At 37.4% G+C, this 15,589-nt stretch overlaps 1 protein-coding gene across 1 annotated transcript in view; it reads right to left on the bottom strand.

Annotated features, from left to right (window-relative positions):
- The window catches only part of LOC126814309 (uncharacterized), a 55,696-nt gene extending 44,706 nt beyond the window's left edge, over positions 1-10,990 (bottom strand). The window contains exons 1-7 of the mRNA XM_056099540.1: positions 10,454-10,990; positions 7,888-8,169; positions 7,128-7,442; positions 6,472-6,625; positions 4,983-5,137; positions 4,170-4,331; positions 2,814-2,939 (exon numbers count right to left, since the gene is read on the bottom strand). Coding sequence (XP_055955515.1) covers positions 2,814-2,939; positions 4,170-4,331; positions 4,983-5,137; positions 6,472-6,625; positions 7,128-7,442; positions 7,888-8,169; positions 10,454-10,973 — 1,714 coding nt within the window. The 5' untranslated portion in view covers positions 10,974-10,990. The remainder of the gene's footprint in view (positions 1-2,813; positions 2,940-4,169; positions 4,332-4,982; positions 5,138-6,471; positions 6,626-7,127; positions 7,443-7,887; positions 8,170-10,453) is intronic.
- Positions 10,991-15,589: the final 4,599 nt, after the last annotated feature.

Genomic DNA, 15,589 nt, shown 5'->3' with positions numbered 1-15,589 from the left:
ATAAACCCCCTCTAAATTATCAAGGCGAATTACTGCGAATAAATATAACAGTCTAATTTTTTTCATTTTTGTGCTCAATGATCTAATTCAATTCAAATCTTTATTGACAAATATCTTCAAACAGTTCTGCACACATGACTATTACACCATTTTCAAACGTCAACTGTTATAAAAACACATTCCTGAAATACATAAAACAGTAGAAAATCAGTCATAAATTAAATAAAACCATTTTTAGATTTCCTAAATTGTTATTCGTAATTAAGCAGCGGCAGTATGGACAATCTTGTTTTCCTTTTCAGTACGCTAGCTTCACGCACCAACGTTTACATAATCAAGTTGAATTTTTAAATCACGCTTTGATCAAATCCTGACTAGCGCAGCAATAGTAACGGATCCTTATCGGACACTGTCCGCTATCTGTTACTCGCTGATTCTATACAGAACTAATATGAAAATTAGGCTTTTAAAACATCTCGGCTCTAAGGCTATTTAGGAATCCTTTCCGTCTATTTTTCACCGCTCGGTCAGTATTCCAAATTTAGGAATGGAATGTTATCATGAACGACAATTCTTGCTGTACTTCAATTATATGTAATAGTTTATGTATCTTGAATACATAAACTATAGTGGTATCCATACTGACAGTTTTGTCCGTTAATTGAAGTTCATCAAGTATTTTCGTGGACGGTAATTCTATAACATTCCATGCCTAAATTTGGAATATTGGCTGAGCACAGCTATGAACCCATAAACTCCGGTCTGCACAGGCGTGAGTTTCATAATGGCGGATCGATTCAAACGATCATCTTATTTGTGTTTTTGGATCGCTTAAATCTACATGAAAATAGTGTTGTATTTTTATAAATTTGTGTCGAATATGTGGCAAGAAAGGATTCCTTTTGGCGAACAAAGAAGAATCAAGGTGAAAAATAGACCGCTAAGAATCCGTTACTAACGTAACTAACATAGCAACCGCTCGAATCATAGACATCACGTAGTTTTATAATGTGTTTGAGTGTGTAAGCAGAAAACTGCAATTGTCTGAACAAGAATTAGCTACAAAATTGTGATAAGGGTCTGAAAATAAAATAATATAGGCAAAAAACTCACCAAAGTTATACTGAAACCTTCAAAGTAAAGTCATCGTTGTTGCCAAGAGTTATTCCTCTTTAACCTCGGTTAGCAGGCCGGAACTTTTTCGATCGTGGATGATATTTCTAGCCGAAACACCACAACAAGAATAATCTCCCATTCTTTTAAAATTCTTCAATCGTTAAAAATATATTTCTTTAGCGATATCTGTATAACATTTTCGTTCGAAATTCATTTACCAGCGACGCGAACGCATGGTCAAATACCGACTTTTTAAAATGGGTGTAAAAATATTTCTTAAATAGTTTTGAACGAAATCCCTAAATATTTGAGCTACAATATCGATAAACACGTTCCTGTTTCGTATTTATCGGGTTTTATTGTCCATTTAACCATGCTTGAATTATCAATGAATCAGGGATTTATAGAGTTGACTGATTCTGATTAAAACACAGATTCTATTTCGTTTCGTTTTTATAGTTTAAAATTTCGTTTTATTTGTCTGTACTATATCAGGATCTGGAAAAGTTGTTATATAACCTGAGTTCTGGATGGCGTGAGGGGTTAGCTAATGCAATCATCTGTTACAGCGACTTCTTGGCGGGCGATGAACGGAAATGTGGGTAAACGCTGATTGATTAATCAAAGTCTGATGTCATAGGGTCGAAAGCCGTTCATACAACCTCTGACGCGACCTTTCACTACAACCGGTCAAATCTTCATGCAGTGTAGGCCATCAAAAGTATAACAAAAACAAAAACGAAACGAAATATAGATCTGTATCTTAATCATCAGATTGCTGATTCTGGAAAGTCAATATTCACAGTGTCAATATATTACAACACTGGTCTGATACCCCGACTGTATTAGTACACTAATAAATATAAGATGAAGAAAAGAGCTCGAAAGGGGGGTTTACATTATCATGCGCAATCTCACAAACCAGTCAACACCCTACTCGCTTGTCAAACAATGCTAGTCGACCACCTCACGTTCACTTACCATTACGGTCGGAGGTAGCGAGGGAATGGTCGGATACAGGGCCAACTTCACCTCGCCAATGATTTGATAGCATTCATCGACAGGACATTTGGATCAAAGATTTTTACGTGATTTTTTTATTATTATTATTTACTTCTCCTAAACAGGTCGTATGAAGTCGAGTATGGTAGCTTTTCCCTTCACCTACTCTCTGTGGTTCCTCAAAAAGGAGTCATTGACACTATTAAATGCTGGAATAGTTGATATCGCTTTTGAATTGATACTAACACACTAACAGTCATTAGGGTGTAACGGTGATACATTTGGACGTTTGTTAAAATCAAATAAAAATTCTGACCTCCAGAGGAACAATCTAAAAACGCGATTTGATTTTTCGTATAATCAGGGATCATAATCCAGGAAGTTACGATCCGATATACGCGAATATCGTATCAAATGTGTGGCACCTAGAGTATCCACATTTCTAATCGTTTGGGGTGTAACTCGAATTCCTGTAGCTTGGTATAAGTTTACAGAAAGATGATTGGCCGTTTGGCCTTGATTTCGCAGTACCTGTGTATGCATTTATGAGGGAATAGAAGCTCTTAACATTGAAAGTATATTTAGAGTGGAATATGAATTTTGACCAGAAGTGGAGAGAGGTCCATTTATTTCTTAGCCCACGAAATGTGCTTTGATATCTCATGGTTTTACATTTGATATTACTAGGAACATACCGGGCACTTTTTCGTCGGATTTTCTCTGTTGACCAAGTAGTTGTTCTTGTAACACGCAAATCTGTTCTTTCAAGGTTTGGTTTTCATTTTCAAGGTCGATCATTCTTTTGTTAGATTTTACCTCAGCTTAAAAATGCAATTTCCAAAAAAACATGTTTTAATGCATACTTTTAAAGCGAGAACTCGTATAGGGTTACCCGTCTATAGATATATTAATAATTCATCTACGTATCATCCATATAATTGGTCTCTCAAAGTACTTTCGATATATGAACAGTCTCCTTTAGTACTCACAATATATTAAAGCAGCAATACGTCTATTCAAGCCAGAATAATTTGTCGTCATAAATAAGCTTTTTGTCGTACTAATTGTTGAATATTATTTAAAAATGTCAACAGAGAGAGAGAAATGGGGTTTAACGCCCACTCGACACAAACTAGGTCATTTCCGGACTAACATATGGTTTTAATTTTTTATTTCAATAACTCGCTTGCGCGTAGGGGTCTTTAGCAGTGGGAGGAAACCCGGAGAAAACCCATGAGGTTGTACAGGCGACCCTGCTCCTTGTCACGTACAACCGGGGGTTCGATACCACGCCAGTTGACTCAATGACAGGCTTTATGATACAGCGCGCACGTGCTAACCATTCGGTCATCCAACCCCCCAAATGCCAACAGCGTAGGCACTTGCATCTTTCTTGAACAATGTCCATTGTTTATTTATCTCTTATTGTAAACTATGGAAACCTGTTGTGACCTATTTGCATTCTTAACTTCATGTTCCTTGCCTTCTTGCGCCTCGACTTCTCAACTAAAGGCTGCTCGCTATGTGAAGTCAGAAATTATAAAATGGTTTCCATGGTACTTATTTTGGTAGCCTATCAATTTAATAGAGTTTATAAGCTTTGTACATGAGAAATATGAGTGTGGGTGTGTGTGTGTGTGAGAGGGAGAGAGATAGAGAGAGAGGGTGATTAAACGAACGTCTACGCGACACAAACTAGGTCATTTTGGGACTAATATATGGTTCAATTTTATTTGGACATGCGACCCTACTCCTTGTCACGTACACCCGGGGAATCGAAATTGCCAGTTGACTCAATGACATATCTTTTGATGCAGCGCGCACGGGCTAACCATTCACCCCCCCCCCCTACATGAGAAATGTGGATGTTTGTAATATGCAATGAGTTTTCAGGTGACCATAATATAGTATGTTTTAACTCCATGTAAAGGTTGGTGGTCATTTGTTTTTATAAATTAAAACAATATTGCTTCGATAACAATCGCATAATCCATTGTGTTGTTGGAAAGCCAGAATTGGTTTAAGTATTATTGTGTTCTCTCATAACCCACCTTCTTCAAGTTCTGTTTCTAATTCAGCAATATGTTGTAGCAATCTCAAATTAAACCCCTGCAATTCAGCAATCTTTCCTTGTAGTTGGTTAAAGTTTTGCTCGGTTATGAGTTGCGTATCTTGAACCACACTTCCGACAGAGCTCATTTCCTCACCTTTGTCTTTGTTGTAGAATGAGGTGAAAGTATAAAGGCAAAATCAGGTATAATCATATAGTTTTGTTTTTTTCAAATGATATACCATAAATATAACCAACAAATTACATTCAAGAACAAGAATATGATTAGAAAACAATTTAGGTGATTTGCAAATACATGAAAAGAAATTCAGAAAACGGGAGTTTACTCGCGGGAATACATAAAACATCACTTTATAAGCTGCAGCGCATACAAAACAAAGCTGCGCAGATCGTAACGCGAACTTATTTGAGAGACAGTACCACCCTTTTACTTCACTGACTTTCAGTTCAAGCGAAAATTGACTTCCAATTGATGTATCTTACATATCGATGTGTGCACTGTGTAGTGACATTTTATCTAAGAGAACCTGTAGTACCTTACATGCCATCAAAATTCTAAGATCAAGTATTAAGAACAACCTTGTTGTCCATTTCGTGTTGTTGGTTCCAATATGTGGAACCTGAAAAACTTAGATACTGTCCATCATTAGACTCCCGACAGAAAACATACTTATTTTATAAATATTTGAGGAATATTTAAAAGACTGGTTCTGTTTTTCGTAGCGCCATGAGCACGACTATATGTGGATTTAACGCGATATCAATGGACTTATTATTATTAATCAATGAATACCTCCTTCGATTTTCTTAAATGAAAATCCCTCTGTCGATACTTTGTTATCACCAATATATCCAGAATTCACCTTTGATTCTAAAACTTCACGAAGTTCGCTTTCAGTCCTTGAACCTAGTGATATCAGATGGAACGTGACCAGAACACAACCCCCACTGTAAAACATTATTTTAACAAACTAATATGGAAACGCCGTATGCTCAAGATGTATTACCAATACATGAGAGCATAAGACTGAAATTAATCAAGGGATATGAATGTATAACATATAGCTTTAGAAATAACCCGACGGTAATATGTCGCTTTGTTAAAGTTTCACTTATGCATAATTTCGCCAATATTTTACCAATCACTGACAGTAACCGCCAAATACAAATAATGCATAATTCTGTTAATGTCTTATAACATCCATCCTCGGTTACCCAGTGTAATCATTCAGTTCTACTCTACTATACCCTGGGTTAATCTATGGGGGAGACACGTTTTCAAATTATCCGCCCTTGCTGATTGTGCTACTTTTATCGACCAATCCCATAAATTGTTATTTGAAAAGGAAGTTGGCAAAGGGAAGTAACTCTCATCGGACAATGTTAGAAGTTGGCCTATTCTAAATGCGTAATTATTAACAACCAATTATATATTATGTTAATGAAGACCTGACGTTCATATAATAATGTAGGGTCATTAGTTTTATTTCGAATCGTTAATTCGTTCCCAGAATTTTATGTCCTATGTCCACGTGATATCGTAGACAAGTTATTGTGAATCAAATTGCCAAGTATAAGTTCAATAATAATAAACATAACAGAATGACATATTTCAGACAAAGAACGAATAGTAATAATAATAACAAAGGTCGAACATATAGATGTTATACATATTTGAAATCGACAACACATACTACAGATTTTGATAATACAATTAAATATAAATAAATTATAAATATATACATTATTTACATAAATCATTCAGTAAATGGACATGAATATGGTTATCTACCCTTATGAAAACGAAGGCGAAACGATTGGTTTGTAAACTGTTTTCTGATTGGTTCGTAGACTGTAGCTACATTCTAGGCCAGGGCAGATAATTTGAAATCGTGGAAACCCTATGGATTAACCCAGGGTATAGTGGAGTAGAACGGAATGAGTACACTGGGTAACCGAGGATGTATAACATCATTTAAATTAAGGATATGATGTGCATATTTCAACATATATGTTCTTGTCACTCTTGATATAATACTTTTGGAAATGAAATGGTACTTTAGGACCTACTGATCTAAAAACGTTATTGTATGTTTTTGTCGTTGCTTACGAAGTGTGGTCAGAACAGGTCGATTAGCCCACGTCTCAGTCGAATGTAATGTCTTTGAATCGGACGTTCAGAACTGACAATTGGACACCCACATATTGCCAGTCTTAGACGTCAAAGTAAATTAACTGAAAACTGTTATCTGGTGTTCCGGAAATAGCAAACGATTACTTACGTCAAGTTTGTAATGCCCAAAATATCCGCTGAAGGGTATATTTCTTGTAATTCTTCTTCTATCTTTTTGATAAACTCTTCGCGCTTTGGATGTCTGTTGTCAATCAATTCATCATACTGGTGTCCAGGATATTTACATTTACCCTCAAATATTTCTAAAAGATAATGGTAACAGGCGTATGTGTAATTTTGTACATTATGACCCGATAATGGGGGCGGAGGTTACAATCGAAATACAAATATGATCATAAATAAAATGGAAGGTTACTGAGCTCCGTAAGCTATGTCACGTGTTCCGTTATTAGGGACAATTATTATCGTCTAATGTCTTACTCCGACTGGGTTAATGAAGATGGTATTATATTATACATAAAATATATCTTAATTATGTTTAATGCACAAAACAACAAATGTCCATTGTAACGCCTCTGTTCTCATGTTCATGTCTTGTTACATTTGACTATTCATTATAGAGCGTTTTACAACACTTCCTGAACGTTTCGGGAACAACATCAGTACAGATTGCATAGATTCAATCATTACCAAACATCCATGTGTATTTGACGGCCTGAGGTAGGGTTTAATACAGTTTGGTTTTTTTGATTTGTATTGCAGAAGTTAACAAGGAAGTTGCATAGGCAAACGAATGCTACTTACCACAGTTTGGTTCTAGTTCCTTTATAACATTCGTATATCCTGTTAGTTCTAAACACTTCAGGAAAATTCTATAGGCATATTTGCCACATCTCAATAACATCAATAGCATTTTCTCGGCACACATTTTCCTGCCCTCATTCTCAAGTATTATCCTAAGTTTTTCAGCTTCATCTTCGTTGATAAGAAGCTTTGAAAACATCGTGGTAATTAGATCCCTTGGATTTAATTGTTCAGTAAGAAACTGCATTTTTCTAATAAACTTCTGTTGATCCTCTTGTAGCATACAACCATTTCGCTTTATTAAAGGTATTGCAACTGTAACATACAACAATTCCGTGCAAACTAAATCTATATACCATTCTAAACCGATGCATTTGGTGAATTACTCTAATATCGTAGTAAAATATAGAATTTTGAAACATTCTGGCGCAAATTACAAGAAAATGTGGAGATGAATTAGTAAATATTCAGAATATTAGTGTTTTTGTTAAAATTTTAATTGTTTTATTTCTTAAACAGCTTTGAACATTCTTATCGTTATCACTGTTCACATTTTTTTAAAAATCGTGAGACATTACGAGCGCTCAATCTCGGGTTGCGCTAATATTTTTCCGAAAATTTGTGCAAAATTTTACTTTCCAGCTATATTGAAGAAAATATAATACTTCTGCACACATAACAATGCAATTATAATTGATTGCTCAAACCAAAAACGATATTTTTAAGTCTCAGCACATAATGAGGATCAATAACATCTTACCGGGTTGCAAACCTGATTTAACTTTAACTTCGTTTGTTCTACCCTTTTCTTGTTTTAGCATTTCGATTTCTTGTTTCAGCTTTTCGTTTTCTTGTTTCAGTTTTTCATTTTCTTCTGTGATAGGGTTTGGTCCAAAGGCACCCCCAGGTTTATTTCCATCAAATACAGCCAATTGTAGCGAATCGTCGAGCTTTTCAGCTGTTTCCTCGTTCTTCGTTTGTAATCGATCTGATTTCCAAAGGGTCGGTACACCCAATTCCACCTGACCGAAATCTACTATTTCTGGATTAGCAAGACGATATACATTCTTTATGATAAATAATTATGTATTGAAGCTATAATACAATTTGTGTAATTTATTTCAGATGATTATTAAGACACTAATCTCCAATGTGAAGGGGTAGGATTGGATAGTTAAATAAGCTTACCGATAGGTCTTTAATAACGATACGACCTGCGAACTTCCAGGGATGATGGAGGATAGTTTTCCGGGCTTGCATGCCAATTACAGGCCAGTCACCCCTTAAATGGGCAATTTTGCTACGCATTCTCTGTTATTGTCTCGTCTCTGTCCTTAGAACTCATTTTGTTATCCGAAATTGCTTATATAGGATGGAGACTTCCGGTTTACGCCATCACCTCAAAATAGCAGCCCTCTGTGTAAAGGGGCACACTTCTCTTCACCAGAAAAGAAATTCCAAATGCACGAATGCATATGTATGAAGGACCCTATTTTATTTCTCGTAATGCTCAGACCTGTAAATTCGACTAGTCCAGCATGTTCATAAATGGTTTTGTTTTTTGTTTGTTGAACATTCCTTTTGGATTCGTATTTCGTGTGCCTGTTCTTGAATATTTGTGATGCAAATCAATATTTAATTCCTAGCCCATGTGTAGCAATATATTAGCTTTGGCCTTATATTGCTATCAATTTCATAAACAAGTATGAATTTGTAAACCTGTGTCCCAAAGGGGCCCATGCATTGATTCGACTTTCATTTGGGTGATGCGGCTACTGCTAGGGCGAAAATCAATTACTGATTCAATCCCTTGCGCAAATGAAGCGATGACGTGTTGGTGAGATTTGGCGAGACATGTTTGAAGTTATAAATTTAATATCTGAAGTGTTCTACTACACTTCAAATATTTAATAAAAGCTGAAGTAGTCGCGGGCACCCAGAACCTCCTAATCTCCAACGTACTGAGGTAAGGTTTTGGTCGTTTACCAGCGTCACTCGAGTCGACTCCATCGCGAACGGTCCGAGTAGTCACATGACATCAAAACAAAATGGCGAGACACTTTACAGGCTTTTTTGCGGATAGGACGCCATTTTGTCAAGTGACAAACCCTTTTACTCTCCGCTCAACGGGGAGTAAACGGGTTAGTCACGTGATGCGACTCGAGTCAATCACGTGACCTACTCGATTCAAAACGCGAACGGTCTGGTGTCGACTCGAGTGACTCGGGTGAACAACGAAAACCTTACATGAGGGTCTGGGACCGTTATCAATATTTGACGTAAAGTCCAATGCCCATGCGTAACCGGGGGTTTGGTTTTTAATGTGGTTGATTATCCAGTATCTTTGGCCAAGTCAAGTAAAAGTTGCGCCCCTTCCCGCAATAAATCCCATAATTCTTGCGTTACTATAAACTAATATGAATCGTGACGACGAATTAGAATTAATTTTAAACACATAGTTATGACCCATGAAGAGAGACCTTTTACAATACGAAATTCTTGCATTACTATAAACTAACATGAATCGTGACGACGAATTAGAATTAATTTTAAACACATAGTTATGACCCATGAGGAGAGAACTTTTACAATCAAATGGATTATTTGGAATGGTATTCTTAAATTAATTTGGTGGGCGTCATGGGACGAGTTACCTCCCTTAGTTACTGTTTAAGATAATGTAAAAGACCGGATAATCAAGCCAAGGACCCATTATTCTCAAATGCTGACAACGCATCCAGACGAATATTCGTAGAATATTTTTCTGGATCGAGACTAAGGCTGGAGTGACGATAAAGCCATATCAAATATGAAAATTAGAGTTCCATGAAGTGCACGTCGGGAACACGTCAAATTGATCACTTCTTAAACACTTCTGTTTGACGTGAACATGATGTATCACTTCATTGTCACTTCTGTCTTTTGGTCACTTCAATAAAATCCTCTTGTACACATCAACGGGGTGTATTTAGCACACTTATCAACGTGTTTATCGAGTCTATTTATCACTTTGGCTAAGCTTCTTCGCCAGAGTGTATGTATCCCTTCTTGCACACTTCAACATAGTGTATTCATAGGTGGTCTTGGGTCGATCATAGATTAAGATTTATAAGTTATTAGTTTATGCTGGACTCAGTACAGGGAACTTGACAGAACACAAATTGTAGCAATATCTGCTTTCATTTTTATAATTACAGTTTTCTCTGGTAAGTAATATGACTTTACTCATCGACATTTGGAATGGTGTAACAACATAACCCTAATAAGGGGGACAGATACAAAATCAATCAGGATAAATGACTACGATATTATATTAAATAACTCACCAATTTTCGTTTCAGCTTCTCCACCTTCAAACCTTGGAACTGTTAAATTATCATCTTCCGAAGTACCCTTTTCTTTTTCTTGTTGTTCAACCTTCTCTCCGAGTTCTTTGTTGCCAGTTCCCAAATGTTCTTTTGGTTGATCTTGCCCAGATGATTGTGCTAGTAATATAGTCTCTTGTGTGGCAGAACATTGAGGTAGGTCCAGTTCCGCTTTTGTGCCAGAACTTTGAAGTAGGTTCGATTCAGCCGTTTGTAGTTCGTCGGTTTCCATGTTTTTTGCAACATTTCCCTTTACTTGTTCAGATGCAATCATTTGGTGTTTACCTCTCAAGTGACACTTTTCGTTTCGTTGGTTTTCGCATAATGGTGAGCTATGTCCCAACTCACCAGTTCCACTTTCATTTGATGTAAGTTCCCCTTTTACCAACGTTTCAGTGCTTCCTGGGCTTGTGCAAGGTATTGATGCTGTATCAGGATGGTCCTTGCATCTTTTCGATTTCAATTGCTTACGTTGGCCCATAATTTCGTCAGTGTTCTCAACCTCCAAAGAAGGATTTTCACACATAAATGAATATACAGCTTTCAATTATATCCCACGGTCAACCTAAAAAATATATATATATTATTTAATTTTCTAATACCAGGGTGCTCGGCTTGTGTAGGGTGCCCCTTATTTAAAATTGTTTTGAAAGCTATATATAGTTATGCACTGTGAATTAAAAAAGATTGATTTATTTCATGCGGTCCGCCATATTTGTTTTGAGTTTTGGGAGTTTGTCAATGTAATTGGAATTTTAAATTAGTCGCGTTAAACAAGCCCTCTGGTCGTTCCCGGGCTGACTGACTGACTAATTTTGTTAAAATTTAATCCTTATCAAAGTATCGCGATCCTGACCACTCAACACATGTTTATAGAACCTTGTGAAAGCAAGGGAATATATTTGCGGACAGCGAGATTTAAGTGTACTTAACCAAGCAAGGTCGTTTTGAACGGTATAGTTAATAAAATATCAAATTAAGAAATAAAATGTGCGTAATATTACTGATTTTTAACAATAATATGTCCAATGAATGTAGCGCAACCATGAAAAGTGTTAAACTGCGACAACTGAACGTACATTTCACACTGCTGTATAAGTTCCCGTTGTCTAGTCGCCATTTCATCGTATAAACAATATGATATTACATGTATATGTGACCCCGTGTCCCTTTTATAATCTCGACTTCTCACCGTAAATGCAACTGGCGAGAGCGTAAGGGACAGCAAGGGTATGAGAATATCGCCCCAAGAACGCGAGATTATTTTTCCTTGAATTCTCGCTCCGCTTTCCTGGCCTTATTGACTTCTGGCTTACTAGCATTTAAAAAAGACTTATGCCACCTCTCCCTCAACTTCCTTTTCCCTTGCGTTATTACCGTTATATCTTTCTCGTCTTCTCGCACCGAAAGTGCAATGTATACAGACAGGACACATAGTATAACAGTAGACCAGTTTAGTAAATATAGGATTTATTTACAACGGGAACAGAAGTTACATACATACATCAATACTACAGAATCTAGAATATACTGGAACTATTACTACGACAGAAACACATCTAAGAACTAGTCTACAACTAGGACTAGATTATACTGGAACTATTACTATATTAAATCCACCATTCTGCCCCTCTGCCAAGGCAGCGGCTGAACTCGGGTTATTATTATTTTGTGTGTACTTTCTGCAAATCGGATTTCTCAGAATCTAACCATAGGATCTTTCTGAAACTTTGACCTAACCCCCCCCCCCCCCCCGCAAAAAAAAAATGGGTGGCAGCTTTGATTAAATATATTTTCAAAACGTTTTACGAATCCGAAATCACCGAATTTTACGAACGACATTAAGGTCACAAAGGTAACGTAGCATATTCATGTATCAGCACACACCAGCAGTTAATCATAATATACAGGTAATGTTTAATAATAGATGTAAATACACAATTTTCTGTGTTACAAGTTAGATTCTATTTCTCGACAAATTGTGACATGTTTCATGTAAGGATCGGGGTATATCTCGGATTTCATTTCTTGCGTTGGGAGTACAGCATACTTTTATTTCTACATTGTATTGGCTGAACTGTTTTTACAGTCACTTTCAATTCATTGTGTATCTGATCTCCTTAAATTTGTTTGTGTTGTTCTGATGTTTGTAAATTCAGAAATATAAAATATATACCGTTTTTTATGCCCATGTTACATTAATAAGAAAATAATGGGAAGACATACACATAAAATTCCTAGGAAGGATCAAAAAGAAACAAATATTTTTCTATCCATGCTTCAACTTGCAGGGCTTACTTGTACGTGGAAAGAGCAATGTCAAAAGGTATGAAAAGATAGATTTCTCCACTTACACACATGTATATACAACACAGACGGATTCAAACGTTGTAAAATTGAAATTATTATTGGGGGGGGGGGGGTCGCCTTTGCTCTGTCCAGATCGAGGGATAGCCTAATCTCAGGGTTCTAAAAAATAGAAGGACGTGTTTAATTTTTGATATTTGTTCCCAAAAATATTCAGGCTAAATTCTCCCAAGATACATGTAATTGTCCCGATCTTCATTGAAAAATATCCTTTGGTGGTTTTCTCCCAACCCCCAATTCAATAAGGTTCCATGGAAAAGAACATGGGTTGTTCTCAAAATAACTTCTATACACACGGTGACATTATCGGGAAATTGAACTGAATGTTAATTTTTAAAACCAAAAATAATTCACTCATTCTTACCTTTTGTAAACAGATGATAGCGTTCCTCGTGTGTCAAATGTACGTTAAAACTTGCTAATTCTGTTAAAATCCCATTTTCTACCGGGGATTTATTATTCAATCGAACTAAATGAGTTGTGTCCATGTTATTGCACAGACAACCCCGGTACGACGCAGGTTTTCTGTTCCCCCCCCCCCCCTGGGGTGTAGGGGTTGATAAGAATACACCCTTCGTATGTCCTGCGTGTCGTAAAAGACGACTAAAAGGATCCCTGTAATGGGGCAACGTGTTTGCCGTGCGTTGCGACCCGTGTCGGTGGAGAGTGGAATCCTGGTAATTGAGCGGGGATTTGGCTTGCGAGCCCTGTCGCTGCAACACATTGCTTCGGCCCACAATTCACCTAGACGGGAGGTCAGATTGGCCCACCCTGATCAATCGGCTTTGGTCGTGTTTAGCTGACGAGTAGGCGCATATTTCCCATAAATATGTAATGTATTTATTGCAGTTCTACCTTTGTGTCCTGAGTGCCTACTCTAAAGCAGCGGCTTGGGTCAACTGGATAAAGTAAAACTATTACATCTTTACGTTGTCTAGGTATACCCCTGTCTGTCCTCTTAGGGCGCATGAGCTGGATATCCGCGCAGTAGCCTGTATGGATATTGCAACCCTTTGGTGGTTGGAGAGCAGGCAGGAATGAATCTTTTAAATTATTCTCATGACATCCCAATCAAAGAAGACTCGTTCTCTGAAACGTACGTCGACCGAGGAATTGGATCCTAACAATATACCCAATAAATCTTCCCGAACCTGGCCTAGATTTCTGGTTGTACAGAGTACAGATGACACCAACTTAGCTAAAACCTCTCCTTTCTTGATTGCTTAAGGTCTTGCCGGCTTGGCTGGCGAGCCTAAAAGCGTTAAGAAAATGAGAAATGGTACTCTGTTAGTGGAATGTGCTAAAGAATCGCATGCTTCATCATTATTAAAATCAACAACTTTAGCCAACATTCCAATCAAAATTGCACCGCATAACTCCCTTAATTCTTCAAGGGGTGTTATGCGGTCTCAGGATTTAGAAGGCAGCTGTGAGGAAGAATGCTTGAAAATCTCGCCTCACAAGGTGTTACTTACGTCAAAAGAATTTCCATCAGACGTAATGGCAATATTATCCAAACCAACATCTACATCCTGACCTTTGATAATCCAGATCTCCATAGGATGATCAAGGCTGGCTTTCTTGCCATTGCAGTTAGCCCGTACATCCCAAATCCATTGCGTTGCTTTCATTGTCAACACTTTGGTCATAGCAAAAATGTTTGTAAGAAAAAGCGATGTGTGCTCGATGTTAAAAAGAAAAACAAGTTCAACAGGTAAAAACGAAAAAAAAACATATCGTATCCTGAAGCTAGGAAGTTGGTTGAGGCTACAACCCCAACATTTGCAATGTCTTTTGCAAATGCAGTCAAGCCAAAGACCACTTCATTTGCTTGCCAACCGCCTTTTGAATTTTCAGCCGAGACAGAAGATTCCTCGTCACAAGCGAAACCTATTATTCCACCTAAGAATAACAATAAAACTCTCGGCACTCGGGCTGAGATTGAGGAGATTGTACCCCCCCACTCCTCAACCAATTGGTGGAAAGTCACCCAAAGCAATAAAAGAAAAGGAACGTAATGGTAAAGGCGTTCCTCAAAATTCAAAATTGAATTCCTTCCGCAGTAGGAAGGGTGACGAGGATCATGTCGGAACCTATAACAGGTTCGGGATACAGGACAATCTCATGGATGTTGTTGTAGAAATACATGACCCCAAACAACATCACAGAAGTCCTGTTAAACCTCCCTGAAAATGGCTAATTCCATTATTCAATAGAATTACATCTGAACCCCAGAGATTTTGATGACCTTGTTGCACAACCTCCCCTCCCGTTTATAATTACGGGAGATTTCAATGGTCATCATTCACTCTGGGGTAGTCCAGATGATAATAACAGAGGTAATCAAATTATTAATAATTTGTTTTTATTAAATGATGACTCGCCTACTTATCTACATCCTGCCACAGCTTCTTTTCTTCTCTTGATCTAACTATTTGCTCTCCGGTCCTGTTTTAGGATTTTACATGGAGAGTAAATGAAGATCTGTGTGGTAGTGACCGCAGAGGTGGAAGTTACATAAGGCTGATTGGGCTCTTTTTGAATCTTTGTGTCTCTTCTTGTTTAATGCAAAAGAGTTAAAAGACGCAGATGAACCCCTGGCCTTATTCACTTCAATTCTTCGGGATGTATCTGAGCAGGCGATTCCGAAGAATAACGATTGCAAATCGTATCTTAAGACACCTTGAGAATCACCCTTCCACGGAGAATGTTGCAGCATACCAAATGGTC

This window comes from Patella vulgata, chromosome 3, assembly GCF_932274485.2.
Source record: "Patella vulgata chromosome 3, xgPatVulg1.2, whole genome shotgun sequence".
Classification (NCBI taxonomy): domain Eukaryota; kingdom Metazoa; phylum Mollusca; class Gastropoda; family Patellidae; genus Patella; species Patella vulgata.
The sequence above is the reverse complement of the archived record's forward strand: the minus strand, read 5'-3'. Positions and strand labels throughout refer to the sequence as shown.